At 49.0% G+C, this 19,098-nt stretch overlaps 1 protein-coding gene across 1 annotated transcript in view; it reads left to right on the top strand.

Moving 5' to 3' along the window:
• The window catches only part of igsf21a (immunoglobin superfamily, member 21a), a 364,267-nt gene that overhangs the window by 173,809 nt on the left and 171,360 nt on the right, over window positions 1-19,098 (top strand). The window contains exon 4 of the mRNA XM_070860200.1: window positions 7,627-7,745. Coding sequence (XP_070716301.1) covers window positions 7,627-7,745 — 119 coding nt within the window. The remainder of the gene's footprint in view (window positions 1-7,626; window positions 7,746-19,098) is intronic.

Consider the following 19,098-nt stretch of genomic DNA (forward strand, 5'->3'; position numbering starts at 1 on the left):
GGTCTACCAGATGTCTTGGTCAGCGACAATGGCCCGTGCTTCACAAGCACCTCTTTGCCCATCTGGGGCATGACCACTCGGTTTCCCCATAGTAGGTAATCGGCCTGAATCGAGAGTTCATCCTTGCGCCTGTGAAATGGTTTAAATTCCTCAGGGCATGCCCCGTACGTGGCTGCCCAGTCCCCATTCAGGACACATTTCTTAACTAAAGACAGTAGCGGGTCTTTATTTGTCCAGACTTTGATCTGAAGGGCTGTCACAGGTGAGCCTTCGCTTTCGAAAGTTTCAACAGCCATGACCATCTCCGCATCATGCTCAGTTGCCCCCTCAGTGGTGGCTAGTGGGAGCCTGCTGAGTGCATCGGCGCAGTTTTCAGTGCCCGGTCTGTGCCGAATTGTGTAGTCATAGGCGGCTAATGAGTGCCCACCTCTGTATGCGGGCTGATGCATTTGCATTTATGGCCTTGTTGTCAGCCAAAAGGGACATTAGGGGTTTGTGATCTGTCTCCAGCTCAAATTTCCTGCCAAACAGGTACTGGTGCTTTTTTTTTACTGCATATACACATGCAAGTGCTTCCTTTTCTACCATCCCGTAGCCCCTTTCTGCCTGGGACAGACTTCTGGAGGCATAAGCTACTGGCTGTAATTGACCCTTGGCATTAACATGCTGCAACACACACCCGACCCCATAGGGCGACGCATCGCACGGTAAAACAAGTTTCTTACACGGGTCATATAACGTTAATGGTTTGTTGGAGCATAACAAATTGCGTGCTCTATCAAAAGCCCTTTCCTGGCTGTTCCCCAGACCCAATCATGACTTTTGCGTAGGAGCACGTGTAGCGGCTCTAACAGCGTGCTCAATTTGGGAAGAAAGTTACCAAAATAGTTCAGGAGCCCCAGGAACGAACGCAGCTCCGTCGTGTTACGGGGTCTGGGTGCTCTCTGGATCGCATCTGTTTTGGACACAGTAGGTCTATCCCGTCTGCTGCTACCCTCCTCCCCAGGAATTCTACCTCTGGAGCCAAGAAGACGCACTTCGCCTTTTTCAGTCGCAGCCCTACCCGGTCCAGTCTGCGTAGCACCTCCTCCAGGTTGCGGAGGTGTTCTTCAGTATCGCGACCCATGATGAGGATGTCGTGTTGAAAAACCACCATCCTTGGAATAGACTTGAGGCAGCTTTCCATATTTCGCTGAAAGATCGCGGCGGCCAGCGAATCCCCGTTATATTCAAACAACCCCTTGTGTGTCATGATGGTGGTCAGCTTCTTCGACTCACTCGCCAGCTCCTGGGTAATGTAAGCTGAGGTCAGGTCCAATTTTGAAAAAAGTTTGCCACCGGATAGCGTCGCAAAGAGGTCCTCCACTCTCGGTAGCGGGTACTGGTCTTGGAGTGGCACCCGATTGATGGTGGCTTTGTAATTGCCACATATCCTGAATGACCCATCCGCCTTGAGCACCGGCACAATCGGGCTCGCCCAGTCACTGAATTCGACTGGCAAGATGATGGCTTCCCTCAGCAGGCGGTCCAATTCACATTCTATCTTTTCCTGCATCACGCACGGCACCGCTCTGGCCTTGTGGTGTACTGGCCTGCCGTCCGGGTTTATGTGAATCATTACCTTGGCCCCCATGAAAGTGCCAATGCCGGGTTGAAATAATGAGTCAAATTTGTCCAGGACCTGTGAGCATGATACTCGCTCCACCGAAGAAATTGCATTGACATCGCCCCATTTCCAGTTCATGACAGCAAGCCAACTCCTCCCCAGTAGTGCAGGACCATCCCCTGGGACAATCCAGAGTGGCAATCTGTTCTCCGAATCTTTGTGGGTCACGACTACCGTGGCGCTACCTAGCACCGGAATGATCTCCTTTGTATATGTCTGTAGCTGTGAGTCAATTGGCAATAATTTTGGCCTCCTGGCCTTGGACACCCACAACCTTGCGAACTATTTGATACTCATCAGGGACGGGCTGGCCCCCGTGTCTAGCTCCATTAATACTGGGATGCCATTGAGGAGCACTTTCATCATTATCGGTGGCGTCCTGGTATGAGCTGTATATGTGCTCCACATGAACTCGCTGAACTTCAGCTTCCAGAGATTTCCCCCAGTATTCATTTGGCCTCGTAGGGCTTACATCGGACCCGTCCTCCTCGTACGTCAACCTGGCTGCAGGCTTCCTGCACATACACGCCAAGTGACCGCTGACATTGCAGCTTCTACAGATATATTGCTGATACCTGCAAGCTCTGGCTGGGTGTTTGCCTCCACACCTCCAGCATGAGTTGTTGGAAACAAAAGGTCCATCACCAGTCGATCGTCTCTGACTGTTTCTGTAACTGTCCTTAAGCGGACCATTAACAGGTGTTGATGGCCCCATTACTGGCCTCATTGTCCATTGCAATGGCATGAATCGCCGTTCAGCTAACCATTGTCTCTGTTGAATTTGCCCTTTGGGTTCGACTACATGCTGGGGCATGCCCGATTGCCCTTGTCTGCCTAGAGAACTGTCTGCCGCGTTAACAATGTTGACTCCCTGGTCGTTTGCCGCATTTGAGCCAAGATTTTTGTCATATATCATTCTGGTCTCTTCCTCCCCTGAGATAAATGTCTGGGCTATCAGAGCTACCGCTTCCAAGGTCAAGTCTTTGATCTCAATCAGTTTCCTGAAAACCCCAGCGTGCCCGATGCCCTCAATAAAAAAGTCTCGCAGCATCTCCGCTCTGCATGCATCTGGGAACTTACATAGGCTCGCCAGTCACCGGAGATCTGCCACGAAGTCTGGAACGCTTTGCCCTTCTCGCCGCCAGTGCGTGTAAAACCGGTGTCTCGCCATGTGCATGCTGCTCGCCAGTTTAAAGTGTTCCCCGATCAACTTACTGAGCTGTCCGCCGGCTTCTCTGGTGCTAGAAGGTCCTTCATCAGGGAGTACGTTCTGGATCCACAAACCGTCAGGAGATGAGCCCTGTGTTTGTCGGCCAAATCCTGTCCCAACCATTCCTTGGTGACAAAGCTTTGCTGTAGTCTCTCAATAAAGTCATGCCAATCATCACCAACACAGTACCTCTCATCTGTGCTGTTAGTGGCCATGCTCACGTGGTTTAAATCCCAGTTTCTCGTCGCCAATGATATGTCCTTACTATACAGTACAAATGCACACGAGGCCCATACTTGAGAGAACGTCACTCTGTGATCAGTTACCTTTATTACCAAGACCTCAAATGATGAAGGTGGGTGGACCTTCCCTTTATACCTGAAATTCCAGGTTAGGAGTGTCTCCCGTAAGTTCACCCCCTTGTGGTCAATGTTCTCAAGGTGTACAACTTAGGTCAGCTTATACATGGGTTACAATGATAGTTGAATACATGACAGTTTGGAGTAAGTTTTCGCTGCCTAAACTTGCAATACAGGCGTAAGTGGCTGGTAACACCCTCTTCTGAAAAAAAACTGTTTAACAAAACTATTCTAACTCACTAGAATTGGAGCAGACTAAATGCCGAGAATTGCAATTTCTATGTTACTCCATTCTAAACTAGTTGCTCCAAAAAAAATAGGAGCAACTCGAGCCGAAACATGAGCCCCATGAAACTACCAGATTGTCGTAAAAAACGTCTGGTTCACTAATTGCTTTTAGGAAAGGAAATCTGCCGTCTTTACCTAATCTGGCCGATATGTGACTCCAGACCCATAGCAATGTGGTTGACTCCTCAGTGCCTTCTGAAATGGCCCAGCGAGCCATCACCTTCCCACGGGCAATTAGGGATGGGCAATAAATGCCGGCCTTGCCAGCGACATCCACATCTCTTGAATTAAATTTTTTTTAAGTTGCTCTTCATGAACATCACAATTGGAGCTCCACTGAGAATATGCTCGGTATTAAACATGAACTATGTATGCTCACTCCTCTGACATCCTGCTTAATTATGTTGAGCATGAGATATTTTTAAATCTATTGACCGACAAAAGAGCATGATGGAATGTGAATAATCAAGGATTTTTCAATTAACTCAACTGGAGAAGATGCTGCCCAGTGTGGAATTGAGTTTCTGCACTGTGGGCCTGGGCCTTTTACACCGTGTTTTGCAATTAGAATCAAACATGTGCTTCCACTTTACTGGCCAACTATCAGTTTGCTGACACCCAGCTTGAGTTTAAACAGGTTTATACAGTGTGTTTGGATTAATTCATGCTGTTTGTTTGGATTGATTTGCAGTGTGTACTTAGAGTAATTCATGCAACATCTTTGGAGTGACTTGTACATTTAGATTGACTTGTACTGTGTGTTTAGAATGACTTCCAATGCAATAATATATATCCAGCAAAGGTTTGATGGACCCCAATCTGTATTTAAATAGCTGATCTGGGCCAAGGAGTGCTGCAATTGGCCTTGTGCCTCATTCAGTGAAGGGACTGTGTGTGTGTGTGTGTGTGTGTGTGTGTGTGTGTGTGTGTGTGTGTGTGTGTGTGTGTGTGTGTGTGTGTGTTGAGAGAGCACGCACGCGCTATGGCTGTGGTGTCTTCCCTCCTTCCGTTTCCACATGGTTGAACTGCCTATTAATATTGCTAATGCCCCTAAAGATGAAAAATCAGAACATTGTCGGTCCCCGTGCAGCCCCACTCCATCCCCCCCCCCCCCCCCCCAGGCTCCTGTGCAATCATATCCCGGAAAATCCACTTTTTGATTGAACGTCATGGGACCAGGAGGAAATGGGGTGTGGAGACCTGTTGTATTAGGTCACTGCCACCGCAAAACTGCCCCCGGATCTCGAGGGACTTTCCAAAGTGATGTATCTGGGCCTGCACTTGACAATGCAGGCGGGCAGAGATGGTGAGGGGGATGCAGAGGGGGTTGGGGGTTTCCCAGAGGGTTTGTGTGGATCCCAGGAGCACCTCAAAGAAAGGAAAAGAACAAGGTAATTAAAATATTCACTGCTGTTTTTTTGTTATCTTGATGGAGGGATAAATATTGGCCAGGACACCGAGGAAAATTCCCCTGCTCTTCTTCAAAATAGTGCTATGGGATCTTTTACGTCCACTGCAGAGAGCAGATGGGGCCTCGGTTTAAAGTCTCATCCAAAAGACAGCACCTCCGACAGTGCAGCCCTCCCTCAGTACTGCACTGGAGTGTCAGCCTAGATTTTTTTTGTGCTCAAGTCCCTGGAGTGGACAATCTTCTGACTCATAGGCAAGAGTGCTACTCACTGAGCCACAGCAGAGCTCCTCAAAAAAGCCCTCCTAATTCGGCATTGGCTGGCACTAATTTGGAACTATGAGCTGCACCAAAATAGATAAGTGCAGGAATAAGCACTAATTAACAGTGCACTCAGCAACAGCACTCTGGGCAGAAGCGCAACTGGTAAACTCGGCCTTATCTAATACATTTATTTCTTAATCATGTTGCTTTAAGAAAGTAAAAGTTGAGGAGTGGTGCACTGAGTTAGACACTGGCTTGTCATCTTTAGGCCCTTGGGTTGAGCCAGTCCAGACTGATGGAATGAAAGCTGTAAGGCTCCTGTGTGAAATGAGTTCGGTAATCTCTTTGACAGTAATTGGTACTAAATTACCATTTTCACTCAAAGGCCGCAAGACATCAGCGGGTAGAGCTTCCACTCTGGGCGTAGTGAGCGATGTGGGCAGTAATTGTGCCCAAAGATGCGTCTGGTTTGAGAAATGCTTTTTATCCTCCCATTTCGTGCTCAAACTCAATTGCGTATCACCGAACGCAAAATCTGCCGCCAACCAGCGCAATCGGGCAGCATTTTACAACCTCATTTTTATTTTAATTTAATTTAAAAAAATATTCTTTGATATATTTAAGAGTGGTGACTTGGTGCAGTTTGATGAATACAGCTGAAAATGGGCTTATCGCAAAAGAAAAAGCATTTTAAATCACAGTGTCAATCTACTGCCTGCGAGTAACCTGATTTTAAATAACTGAAAATGACTTAAAAAGCTATACAGAACCATTTGCTGGTTATCTTGGTGTACAGTTTCTTAGTAAAATAAAGGATATATTCAAAACCTTTTAAAACATACTGTCGAAATCTCGACCTCCGAAAAGAATGACTCCGACACTTACAGCTCCGGCAGAAGTTTCTTTAATTTACTTGCTAGCAAGGGGTAGGTCACACTCAGTCAAGGGCTAAGTGAACACCTCCGCAATGGTACAGTTTCACAAGATATTTATACAGTAAAACCCAAGTTATGGCCTCTCCCTGTGTATTGGCTCTGTCTCGCAGTCAGTGAATACAGATAAAGAGTTAATTACTACATCCTTGTCCTGACATGGTTTCCAGATATTTCCTTTTGTCAGGGTTATTAGTTGGCCAGCCGGCCATTACTCCATGAGAGCGTGGTAATGGGCTATCACCTGTCTTGCATTGTGTCAGGATTGTTCAGTTTCCTAGTCAGTTTATCTGTTTGCATCAAATGGATGAGGTCTCTACAAGAGATAATGGCTGGTGGTTTGAGTCTAGAAGAAAAGGGTGGGGTGACATGGAACTCTTGTCGTGTAGACAATAGGAGAGCACCATGGGGAGGTACTTGTCTCAGCATGACTTGTCTCCTAGCTGTCTGATGGCCATCAGCCATCTCAAACCAGGTTTAGCTGTTTATGCAAGCTGACTGCTAAAATGCAGAAAGTTCTGGAAGGACCAGGACTCCATTTTGTTATATATATATTGCAAAGGGCACACAAATACCGTATGGTATCAGCTTAGATGAAAATACATTTCCACAATACCTATTACTGACCTTGCGCCCTAAAGAACCAGCCTCCTCGAAGGCCGCAAACAGCTCGATTAGCAGAAACACGCAATGATGATTAATTCGATCTGTAAGTGTAGCCAGTTTTGTGGGAGGGGCCGGCTTCTAGCACGATGATTTTTAAACCAGAACGTGGAAACTCGATATGCATTGGATGTAATTTACGCTTAAGATTCCGCAACCTTTTGCGCTGGTTTGGACAGTTTGAGGTGAATTGTAAAACAGAACTAAAAAAAACAGGCCAGTCAAGCGGAGAATCCCGGCCCAGGTGTGGGAACAACACAACAACTTGCATTTATATAGCACCTTTAACGTAGTGAAACCTTCCAAGGCGCTTCACAGTGCAGGTGATCAAAACCTTGGTGAAAGAGGTAGGTTTTAAGGAGGAAAAAGGTAGGGAGGTGGACAGTGTGCGAATTTCGGGCGAATTGCACTACAAAAAAGTGTTCATTGACTGCAAAGCACTTTTAGACGTCCGGTGGTCGTGAAAGGTGCTATATAAATGCAAGTTTGTCTGTTTGTCTATCTGTGTATCCCATTTGGTGACCAGACTAACTTTTCTATGGTGCAGTCCATGAACAACCATAAATAACACACAGATATACTCACAATCTACACAAGAGGTAGTTGGTACCTGCATTTTCAGTGGGGAGCTATACTGACAGGGAGCGCAGGTCCAATTGGGGGCTACAAGGTTCCAGCCCAGTTCCAAGCTGTGCTCCCTTCAAGGGCAGACTTCTTTGCTGCGAGAGCAGGTCGCAGAATTTCCCCTATTGTATCTTCGTAATAAAGTGAGATTAAATCAGATTTTTACTTGGTGAAATGTGTTTTAATTTTTTCCCTCTTTTTTTAAAAAACAGAATTCCTGAAGTCCGTATTTTGGATAATGGACCTTTCGAGTGCCATGTTGGGATCTATGACAGGACAAACCGCAAGAAGTTTCTGGAAGCATATGGTCATGTCTTTCTTAATGTCATGTGTAAGTTAACAGAACACAGGTTTGATGATCTTTGTTTGTTATGCCTGGGGAGCGAATTCGAGGACGGTCATATTTCGGGAGTGTTGCTGTGGTGGAACAAGAGATCTTCTGTAGTGCACAGATTGTGTGTGGTGGGTACTCTTTTGAGTATACTGTGATATATTCTTTATGACATCACAAACATACACAAGATGGCTTTACAGGAACATGTCATGTGACCTTGCCACATGATCCTTTTATTATATTTCTATGAGTAGTTGCATTATCACAATAGTCCACTAGGTGGAGCAGTAGTCCACTAGGGGGAGCTCTATGTTACATATATGGGTAAATCCGCTGATACCGTGCCGGAAGGAAGCATAGGTTGGAAAATCAGCACTGCAAGGTTGTAGCTCCTTCCAGCATAGCTGCCCACTGAGAATGCAGGATCAGTGGATTTGCCCTTTAACCTTGACAAAACGAGAAAGCCACCACACTCATGAGCAGTGACAAACATTGAGTTATTTTTGTTTAGGTTCTTTGCGAGTGAGATTTCTCTACTAACAAAAGACTAGGCGCTGCCTGTTTTTGTCTCTGTAATTAATGAACTGTCAACAAATTCGCCTTCTCAGAAATCACATATTTGAAAGCCATGTAATCCCGTGATGTTGTGCGCAGATTGTTAGTTATGGAGAGCAGAAAAAAGCTTGAATCCATGTCCCCTCCAGATGATGCATTTTAATTTGTGCCCAAATGATAGTGGGCATGTTGAAAAAGCTTCAGAAGTATAAGAATCAGTAACAAAAACATGGCCATTTCGGACACCTCTCTCCTTCCTTCCCCAATAACAACAACAACTTGTATTTATATAGCACCTTTAATGTAGTGAAACGTCCCAAGGTGCTTCACAGGAGTATTATGAGAAAATAAATTTGACACCAAGCCACATAATGAGATATTAGGGCAGGAGACCAAAAGCTTGGTCAAAGAGATAGGTTTTAAGGGCCCAAGTTTCGGGCCGCGCCTAGAACGGCGCAGCCCCGACCTGGATGCCCATTTTTCGCGCCACAAAGTGCGCCTAAAAAAAACTTCCAGATTCTCCGGCTCCGTGCAGGTCGTTTGCAGCTGGGCGCGGCGCAGCACGAGCTGTAGGGGGCGGAGCCAGGTCCCTGCGCTGAAAACAGTGCCGGAACCTCTGCACATGCGCGCTACAATGGGCGCGCATGTGCAGTAGCTCCAGGCGCCCAAAACTGTGTGGGAGGGGCCCGAAGCACGCATCCCCTAGCCCTGGCCGAATGGCCTCACTGGGGCTGCGTGAATAAGGCTCCTCCCATGCCCAGCTCCTGCTTCCTCCGGACCGGACCGGTCCCGACTTGACTCCCGCTCCCATCGCCCCCCCCGACCCGACCTCCGCTTCCCCCGCTCCCGACCTCCGCTTACCCCGCTCCCGACCTTTCCCCCCCACTCCCCGACCGACCTCCGCTCCCGACCGATCTCCCACCCCCTCCGACCGATCTCCCACCCCCACCTCCGACCGATCTCCCTCTACCCCCCCAACCGATCTCCGCCCCACCCCCCTGACCGACCGACCCCCCACTCCCCTCCGCCCCGACCCGCGCTCCCCCAGATCCGCGCGCCCGACCCCCCGGACCCCGGACCCGACGCCACCTACCTGTCAATCCGGTAAGTCTAAGCTCGAAGTCTTGGGCCCGGCCGGGCCCAGCCCGTTCAGCCTCCCTCTCCTTTCTTTCTATCTCTCTCTCTCTCTCCCTTCTCTCTCTCTCTCTCTCTCTCTTCCCCCCTTCTCTCCCCCCTTCCCCTTCCCCCCTTCTCTCCCCCCTTCCCCTCCCTCCCTCCCTTCTCTCCCCCTTCCCCTCCCTCCCTTCTCTCACCCCTTCCCCTCCCACCCTTCTCTTCCCCCCTCCCCTCCCCTCTCTTCCCCCCTCCCCTCCCCTCTCTTCCACCCCTCCCCTCCCTCCCTTCTCTCCCTTCTCTCCCCCCCCTCCCTCCCTCCCTTCTCTCCCCCCCCTCCCTCCCTTCTCTCCCCCCCCTCCCTCCCTTCTCTCCCCCCCTCCCTCCCTTCTCTCCCCCCCTCCCTCCCTTCTCTCCCCCCCTCCCTCCCTTCTCTCCCCCCCTCCCTCCCTTCTCTCCCCCCTCCCTCCCTTCTCTCTCCCCCCTCCCTCCCTTCTCTCCCCCCCTCCCTCCCTTCTCTCCCCCCCTCCCTCCCTTCTCACCCCCCTCCCCTCCCTCCCTTCTCACCCCCCTCCCCTCCCTCCCTTCTCACCCCCCTCCCCTCCCTCCCTTCTCACCCCCCTCCCCTCCCTCCCTTCTCACCCCCCTCCCCTCCCTCCCTTCTCACCCCCCTCCCCTCCCTCCCTTCTCACCCCCCTCCCCTCCCTCCCTTCTCACCCCCCTCCCCTCCCTCCCTTCTCACGCCCCTCCCCTCCCTCCCTTCTCACCCCCCTCCCCTCCCTCCCTTCTCACCCCCCTCCCCTCCCTCCCTTCTCACCCCCCTCCCCTCCCTCCCTTCTCACCCCCCTCCCCTCCCTCCCTTCTCACCCCCCTCCCCTCCCTCCCTTCTCACCCCCCTCCCCTCCCTCCCTTCTCACCCCCCTCCCCTCCCTCCCTTCTCACCCCCCTCCCCTCCCTCCCTTCTCACCCCCCTCCCCTCCCTCCCTTCTCACCCCCCTCCCCTCCCTCCCTTCTCACCCCCCTCCCCTCCCTCCCTTCTCACCCCCCTCCCCTCCCTCCCTTCTCACCCCCCTCCCCTCCCTCCCTTCTCACCCCCCTCCCCTCCCTCCCTTCTCACCCCCCTCCCCTCCCTCCCTTCTCACCCCCCTCCCCTCCCTCCCTTCTCACCCCCCTCCCCTCCCTCCCTTCTCACCCCCCTCCCCTCCCTCCCTTCTCACCCCCCTCCCCTCCCTCCCTTCTCACCCCCCTCCCCTCCCTCCCTTCTCACCCCCCTCCCCTCCCTCCCTTCTCACCCCCCTCCCCTCCCTCCCTTCTCACCCCCCTCCCCTCTCTCCCTCCCCCCCTCTCTCCCTCCCTTGTCACTCCCCTCCCCTCCCTCCCTCCCTTGTCACTCCCCTCCCCTCCCTCCCTCCCTTGTCACCCCCCTCCCCTCCCTCCCTTGTCACCCCCCTCCCCTCCCTCCCTTGTCACCCCCCTCCCCTCCCCTCCCTCCCTTGTCACCCCCCTCCCCTCCCCTCCCTCCCTTGTCACCCCCCTCCCCTCCCCTCCCTCCCTTGTCACCCCCCTCCCCTCCCCTCCCTCCCTTGTCACCCCCCTCTCCTCCCTCCCTTGTCACCCCCCTCCCCTCCCTCCCTTGTCACCCCCCTCCCCTCCCTCCCTTGTCACCCCCCTCCCCTCCCTCCCTTGTCACCCCCCTCCCCTCCCTCCCTTGTCACCCCCCTCCCCTCCCTCCCTTGTCACCCCCCTCCCCTCCCTCCCTTGTCACCCCCCTCCCCTCCCTCCCTTGTCACCCCCCTCCCCTCCCCTCCCTCCCCTCCCTCCCTTGTCACCCCCCCTCCCATCCCTCCCTTGTCACCCCGCCCCTCCCATCCCTCCCTTGTCACCCCCCCTCCCATCCCTCCCTTGTCACCCCGCCCCTCCCATCCCTCCCTTGTCAGCCCGCCCCTCCCATCCCTCCCTTGTCAGCCCGCCCCTCCCATCCCTCCCTTGTCACCCCGCCCCTCCCATCCCTCCCTTGTCACCCCACCCCTCCCATCCCTCCCTTGTCACCCCGCCCCTCCCATCCCTCCCTTGTCACCCCTCTCCCCCCCCACCCCCCCCACCCCCTCTCCCCCCCCACCCCCCCCACCCCACCCCCTCTCCCCCCCCACCCCCCCCACCCCCTCTCCCCCCCACCCCCTCTCCCCCCCCACCCCCTCTCCCCCACTCCACCACCGTTCCTCCCCCTCCCCTCCACCCCTCGCTGTCAGAAATACAGACAGACAGACAGAGAGTGAGAGACACACACAGACAGACAGAGAGATAGAGACACTGACAGAGACACACTGGGGGGGGGGGAATCCCAGCACGCTGTTGGAGGGCTCCCGGTGCTGCAGTCGGTAAGTAGAAAATGTTTTATTTATTGATTTAAAAAAAAAATTATTTCTTATAAATTTTTTTTGATTGATTTATTGGTTGATTTATTGATGTATTTATCATTTATTATTGATGATGGCTCTTTATTTGTAAAACTGAAGTGTTTAATGTTTGTAAACTTCCCTTCAAACCTCCCTCCCCCCATTCCCTACTCCTGATTTGTAACCTACGCCTGATTTTCTAAAGTGTAGACAAGGTTTTTTCGAGCGTACAAAAATCTTCACTTACTCCATTCTAAGTTAGTTTGGAGTAAGTTTTCACTGCCGAAACTTTGAAAACAGGCGTAAGTGGCCGGACACGCCCACTTTTGAAAAAAATTCTGTTCCAAAGTGAAACTGTTCTAACTGACTAGAACTGGAGCAAACTAAATGCCGAGAATTTAAATTTCTAAGATACTCCGTTCTACACCAGTTGCTTCAAAAAATCAGGAGCAACTGAGGCCGAAACTTGGGCCCTAAGGAGCGTCTTGAAGGAGGAAAGAGAGATAGAGAGGTTTAGGCAGGGAGTTCCAGAGCTTGGGGCCGAGGCAACAGAAGGTACAGCCACCAATGATTGAGCGATTTATAATCGGGGATGCTCAAGAGGGCAGAATTGGGGAATACAGACATTTTTTTTTGGGGGGGGGACGCTGTGGGGCTGGAGGAGATTACAGAGATAGGGAGGGGCGAGGTCTTGGAGTGATTTGTAAATAAGGATGAGAATTTTGAATTCGAGACATTGCTTAACCAGGAGCCAATGTAGGTCAGCGAGCACAGGGGTGATGTGTGAACGAGACTTGGTGCGAGTTAGGGCACGGGCTGCCGAGTTTTGGAAAGATTTGTTTATTGATAATCAATTTTTCTCTCACCTCCAGCTGCCAAGCTCTCACTCTGTCGAAATCCTGTCTCTATAATCTATCAATCCTGCTATTCTTTCAATCCCACTACCATCATTGCTGTTCTGAGCTTTCCTGTCATGGTTCTCCGAAGCTCTCAGTACCCTTTCCTGTATGCACTTCCTCCTCCGTGCATCCTTTCTCTGTTCCAATCAAGACTGTGTCTACTCCAAATCATTGGCCTGCATTTTCCGAAATTCTTACTCTCCTTTTTGGAACTTAATCGAACCCTCCAAGTGCAGGAAATGGGAGTGAGCCGTTCTACCAACTCCCCATCCCACAGTGACGGTGGCCACTCAATATCAGGCAGCCAAATTCAACTTTAATGCTAATGACGGAAATACGCAACAGAAGGAGGCCATTCAGCCCATCGTGCTTGTCTTTTTGAAAAAGCAATCCAGTTAGTTCCACTCCCCTGTTTCCTCATGGCCCAGCAGATTTTTTCTTTACAAGATTGCTTTCAAAGCCCTCCCTGGCCTCCCCACTCCCTTTCTCTGTAACCTCCTCCAGTCCTACAGCCCTCTGAGATATCTGGGCTCCTCCAATTCTGGCCTCTTGAGCATCCCCGATTTTAATAGTCCACCATAGACGGCCGTGCCTTCAGATGCCTAGGCCCCAAGCTCAGGAACTCTCTCCCTAAACCTCTCCAACTCTCTACTTCCCTTTCCTTCTTTATGATGCTGCTTAAAACCTAGCTTTTTGACCAAGCTCAGCCCTAATCTCTCCTCCTGTAGCTCGATGTAAAAATGTTTTTTGATAATGCTCCTGGGATGTTTTACTATGTTAACGTGCTATATAAATAAAGTTATTGTTGTTGCTTAATATATTCCCAGTTCCCTGTTGAAAGTTACTATTGAATCTGCTTCCACCACCCTTTCAGGCAGTGCATTCCAGATTATCATAACTTGCTGCATACAAAAAATTCTCCTCATCTTCCCGCTGGTTCTTTAGCCAATTATCTTAAATCCGTGTCCTCTGGTTACCAATCCTCCTGCTGGTAAGAACAGCTTATCCTTAATTACTCTATCAAAACCCTTCATCTGAAGTATTTTTCACTATTCTGTCTTAGCAACACTGTTGTGTTCCTGACATCTAGCACAGCTTAGGAGAGGAAGAAAGGTTTAAGCGGCCCAGAAGCTGAGTTCAGTTTGACAAGTGCGGCAGATTTCTTCAGCTGCAAGCAGCAGTCGCTACTACAGGTGCCCGAGGCGTTGCAGCATCGATATTTTTCCTCACACGCCCAGTGGCAGCTCGCTTGGTCCTGCCAGAAATACTGCCAGGAGACCACTTCCAACATGACTGTGAGCCTGATCCAGAAACGTCTTCTGAGGTCAGGGTGGAGAGCGCCAGGCAGACCAAAGCTCGCCCCACCGCCGATGCAGTGGCATTCCCATTGGATCGGTATATTAGACTATTCTTTCACGAGGCTGAGGAATTCCTTCCCTTGAAAAAGAAAAAAAATAAAGAACTTGCATTGAGATAGCACCTTTCACAACCTCATTTCAGCCAATAAAGTACTTTTGGAGTGCAATCACTGTTGTGACGAAAGGAAACGAGGCAGCAAATATGCGCTCAGCAAGTTCCCACAAACAGCAACGTGATAATGAACAGATAATCTGCTTTAGTGATGTTGTTTGAGGGATAATATTGGCCTGGACACCAGGGAGAACTCCCCTGCTCTTTGAATAGTGCCATGGGATCTTTTACATCCACCTGAAAGGGAAGATGGAGCCTTGGTTTAATGTCTCATCCAAAAGATAGCACCCCCTATAGTCCGGCACTCCCCCAGTACTAGATTACCTGCTCAAGTCACTGGGGCGGGACTGGAACCTATAACTTTCTGACTCGGAAGCGAGGGTGCTCACTGAGCCATGCCTGACGCATCCTTCTTACCTCACTCAGTCCTCCTATTATTCAAAAGTCTATTGGGCTGTAAAGACTGAAGCTTGCCATTGCCTAAATATTATTTCATGGTTCACCTCATTTTCTACCCACTCCTTTCAACCTTGTTGGTCTCTTGCACCGTGGGCCCTGCCCCTTCATCGAGGGATTCTCGGTCTGAGTGAAGGCAAACCAGTGGGAGCTTGAGGAAATTTACAATATCAAAATTCTTACACCTACACAGGACTTATGAGAGCAGAATAAACCGTTCTGGGAAAACAGGTTATTCACTGAGCAGGAACTGATTTGGGCAATTAAAAAAAAAAATGTTGTTATTAAGAGAGAGACTGAGGATCAGAACAGCCACTGAACAATGTGTTACGCGAGAGGGCCTCCCAACGGAGCCAGCCAGCACCGGCAGTCTGCCCTACTTTACAGATAAAACGTTTTGAGCAATCAGCGATTTTTTTTTTTCCCTTTTTTTTTAATGCATTTGAGTTGAACACCACATGGTGACTTGATTCTGAATTTAGCTGAGATGAGCTAAGCTGAATCACAAAGTTAAATAGAGATGACAAGGCCGTTTGGCACAAAGATAACATCCTTTCATGGAAATCTATGGTCGCTCCCATCATCGAATCAAACTCTCTCGAACAACTTCAGAATTTGAAGAATATAAGAACGTAAGAAATAGGAGCAGGAGTAGGTCATTTGGCCCCTCGAGCCTGCTCCGCCATTCAATAAGATCATGGCTGATCTGATCCTGGCCTCAACTCCATTTTTCCCGTCTGCTCCCCACAACCCTTGACTCCCTTATCTTTCAAAAATCGGTCTATCTCCACCTTAAATACATTCAATGACCCAGCCTCCACAGCTCTCTGGGGTAGAGAATTCCACAGATTCACAACCCTCTGAGAGAAAAAATTCCTCCTCATTTCCATTTTAAATGGGCGACCCCTTATTCTGAAACTACGCCCCCTAGTTCTAGATTCCTCCACGAGGGAAAACATCCTCTCTGCATCTACCCTGTCAAGTCCACTCAGTATCTTATACTTTTCAATAAGATCTCTAAGTCTTCTAAACTCCAATGAGTATAGGCCCAACCTGCTCAACCTTTCTTCATGACAACCCCTTCATCTCAGGAATCAACTGCACAAACATTCTCTGAACTGCCTCCAGTGCAAGTATATCCTTCCTTAAATAAGGAGACCAAAACTGTACGCAGCACTCTAGGTGTGGTCTTACCAACGCCTTATACAGTTGTAGCAGGATATCCCTACTTTTATATTTTATGCCCTTTGCAATAAAGGCCAACATTCCATTTGCCTTCCTAATTACTTGCTGTACCTGCATGCTAACTTTTAGTGCTTCATGTACAAGGGCCCCCAGATCCTTCTGTACCACCACATTTTGTAATCTCTCCCCATTTAAATAATAATTAGCTTTTTTATTTTTCCTACCAAAGTGGATAACCTCACATTTTCCCACATTATACTCCATCTGCCAAATTTTTCCCACTCACTTAGCCTGTCTATATCCCTTTGTAGATTCTTTGCATCCTCCTCACAACTTGCTTTCCCACCTATCTTTGTATCATCAGCAAATTTGGCTACATTACATTCGGTCCCTTCATCCAAGTCATTAATATAAATTGTAAATAGTTGAGGAGCCAGCACTGATCCCTGTGGCATCCCACTAGTTATAGTATGCCAACCTGAAAATGATCCATTTATCCCAACTCTCTGATTTCTGTTAGTTAGCCAATCCTCTATCCATGCTAATATATTACCCACAACCCTGTGAGCTCTTATTTTGTGCAGTTCTTATTTTGTGCTCCTACATTTGTAATGTATTTGCTTCATGGGTTCTTTGCTTAAGAATTCCTAGCAACACATTACTATTAAGAACTAGTTGGTTTATTAGCAAACGGTTTAACAATCACACTAAGCATTACCAGTTCATCCACCAGGCTAACAACCACCTGCCTCCTCGTGGATCCCCTGAACCCAACTGACTGGGGTTTTATTGAGTCTTGTGAACATCATGTGACTGGCTAAGCCACTCCAAACTCAGCAGCTCCATAATCTATGAGCATACTCACAGGTGCATACGTTGCATACCTGGATACCATTCAGTTATTAATCACTCTGTGCAAGATCATCTTGACAGCAGTCTCGACCTTGCCCTTAACCAGCTTGTCCCCATGACTTGTGGGTGTGGTTGAACTTGAAATATTGCCTCAGGATTAACTTGTTTTATTTCACTATAAAAATGGTGCTCCTTCATAGCCTCCTGCCTCCTTTGGACTTCCAGAAGGCATTTGACAAGATGCCACATAAAAGGTTGCTGCACAAGATAAAAGTTCATAGGGTTGGGGGTAATATATTAGCATGGATAGAGGATTGGCTAACTAACAGAAAACAGAGAATCGGGATAAATGGTTCATTCTCAGGTTGGCAATCAGTAACTAGTGGGGTGCCACAGGGATCAGTGCTGGGACCCCAGCTATTTACAACCTATATTAATGACTTGGAAGAAGGGACCGAGTGTAGCGTAGCCAAGTTTGCTGACGATACAAAGATGGGAGGAAAAGCAATGTGTGAGGAGGACACAAAAAAATCAGCAAAAGGACATAGACAGGCTAAGTGAGTGGGCAAAAATTTGGCAGATGGCATATAATGTTACAAAATGTGAGGTTATGAACTTTGGCAGAAAAAAATTAAAGAGCAAGTTATTATTTAAATGGAGAAAAATTGCAAAATCTGCAGTACAGTGGGACCTGGGGATACTTGTGCGTGAAACACAAAAGGTTAGTATGCAGGTACAGCAAGTGTTCAGGAGGCCAATGGAATCTTGGCCTTTATTGCAAAGGGGATGGAGTATAAAAGCAGGGAAGTCTTGCTACAGTTATACAGGGTATTGGTGAGGCCACACCTGAAATACTGCGTGTAGTTTTGGCTCCCATATTTAAGAAAGGATATACTTGCTTTGGAGGCAGTTCAGAGAAGGTTCACTAGGTTGATTCCAGAGATGAGGGGGTTGACTTATGAGAAACGGTTGAGTAGGTTGGGCCTCTACTCATTGCAATTCAGAAGAATGAGAGGTGATCTTATCGAAACGTATAAGATTATGAGGTGGATGCAGAGAGGATATTTCCACTGATAGGGGAGACTAGAACTAGGGGGCATAATCTTAGAATAAGGGGCCGCCCATTTAAAACTGAGATGAGGAGAAATTTCTTTTCTGAGGGTTGTAAATCTGTGGAATTCGCTGCCTCAGCGAGCTGAGGAAATTGGGTTATTGAATATATTTAAGACCAAGATAGACAGTTTCTTAACCGACAAGGGGTTATGTGGAGCGGGCAGAGAAGTGGACCCGAGTCCATGATCGGATCAGCCATGATCGTATTAAATGGCGGAGCAGGCTCGAGGGGCCGGATGGCCTACTCCTGCTCCTATTTCTTATGATCTTATGTTCTAAGGAAGTACATATGTCAGATTGGTAGCACTCTTGCCTCTGAGTCAGAAGGTTGTGGATTGAAGCCTTGCTTGGCACCTGAAAACATTATCTAGGCTGACATACCAGTGTAGTATTGAGGGAGTGTGCAAAGGAGCCATCTTTCAGATGAGACATTAAACTAAGGCCCTCATCTTTTTGCTCAAGTGGATGTAAAAGATCCTAATGCATTCTTTATAGATGACCAAATGAGTTCTCCTAGTGGTCCACCCAATATTTCTTCCTCGATCATCAGGTCACACTGTAAATCAAAAAGTCCACTTGCAAAATAAGAAATATGAATTATTTTTAATTTAAGCTCCACTTGGACTGAACTTGACAGATTAGTGTTCTGTTGAGCCTGAGCTGAGTTTCAACATCACAATCCGTCCACCGCTGAGATCACTTACTTCCACCTCCACAGCTTTGCCCACCTCCGCTCCACACTCACCCTCACAACTGCTGCATTTCTTTTCTGCGCTTTTGTTATAGAAACATAGAAAATAGGTGCAGGAGCAGGCCATTCAGCCCTTCTAGCCTGCACCGCCATTCAATGAGTTCATGGCTGAACATGAAACTTCAGTACCCCCTTCCTGCTTTCTCGCCATAACCCTTGATCCCCCGAGTAGTAAGGACTTCATCTAACTCCCTTTTGAATATATTTAGTGAATTGGCCTCAACTACTTTCTGTGGTAGAGAATTCCACAGGTTCACCACTCTCTGGGTGAAGAAGTTTCTCCTCATCTCGGTCCTAAATGGCTTACCCCTTATCCTCAGACTGTGACCCCTGGTTCTGGACTTCCCCAACATTGGGAACATTCTTCCTGCATCTAACCTGTCTAAACCCGTCAGAATTTTAAACGTTTCCATGAGGTCCCCTCTCATTCTTCTGAACTCCAGTGAATGCAAGCCCAGTTGATCCAGTCTTTCTTGATAGGTCAGTCCCACCATCCCGGGAATCAGTCTGGTGAATCTTCGCTGCACTCCCTCAATAGCAAGAATGTCCTTCCTCAAGTT

Source organism: Pristiophorus japonicus, chromosome 18 (assembly GCF_044704955.1).
Source record: "Pristiophorus japonicus isolate sPriJap1 chromosome 18, sPriJap1.hap1, whole genome shotgun sequence".
Taxonomy (NCBI): domain Eukaryota; kingdom Metazoa; phylum Chordata; class Chondrichthyes; family Pristiophoridae; genus Pristiophorus; species Pristiophorus japonicus.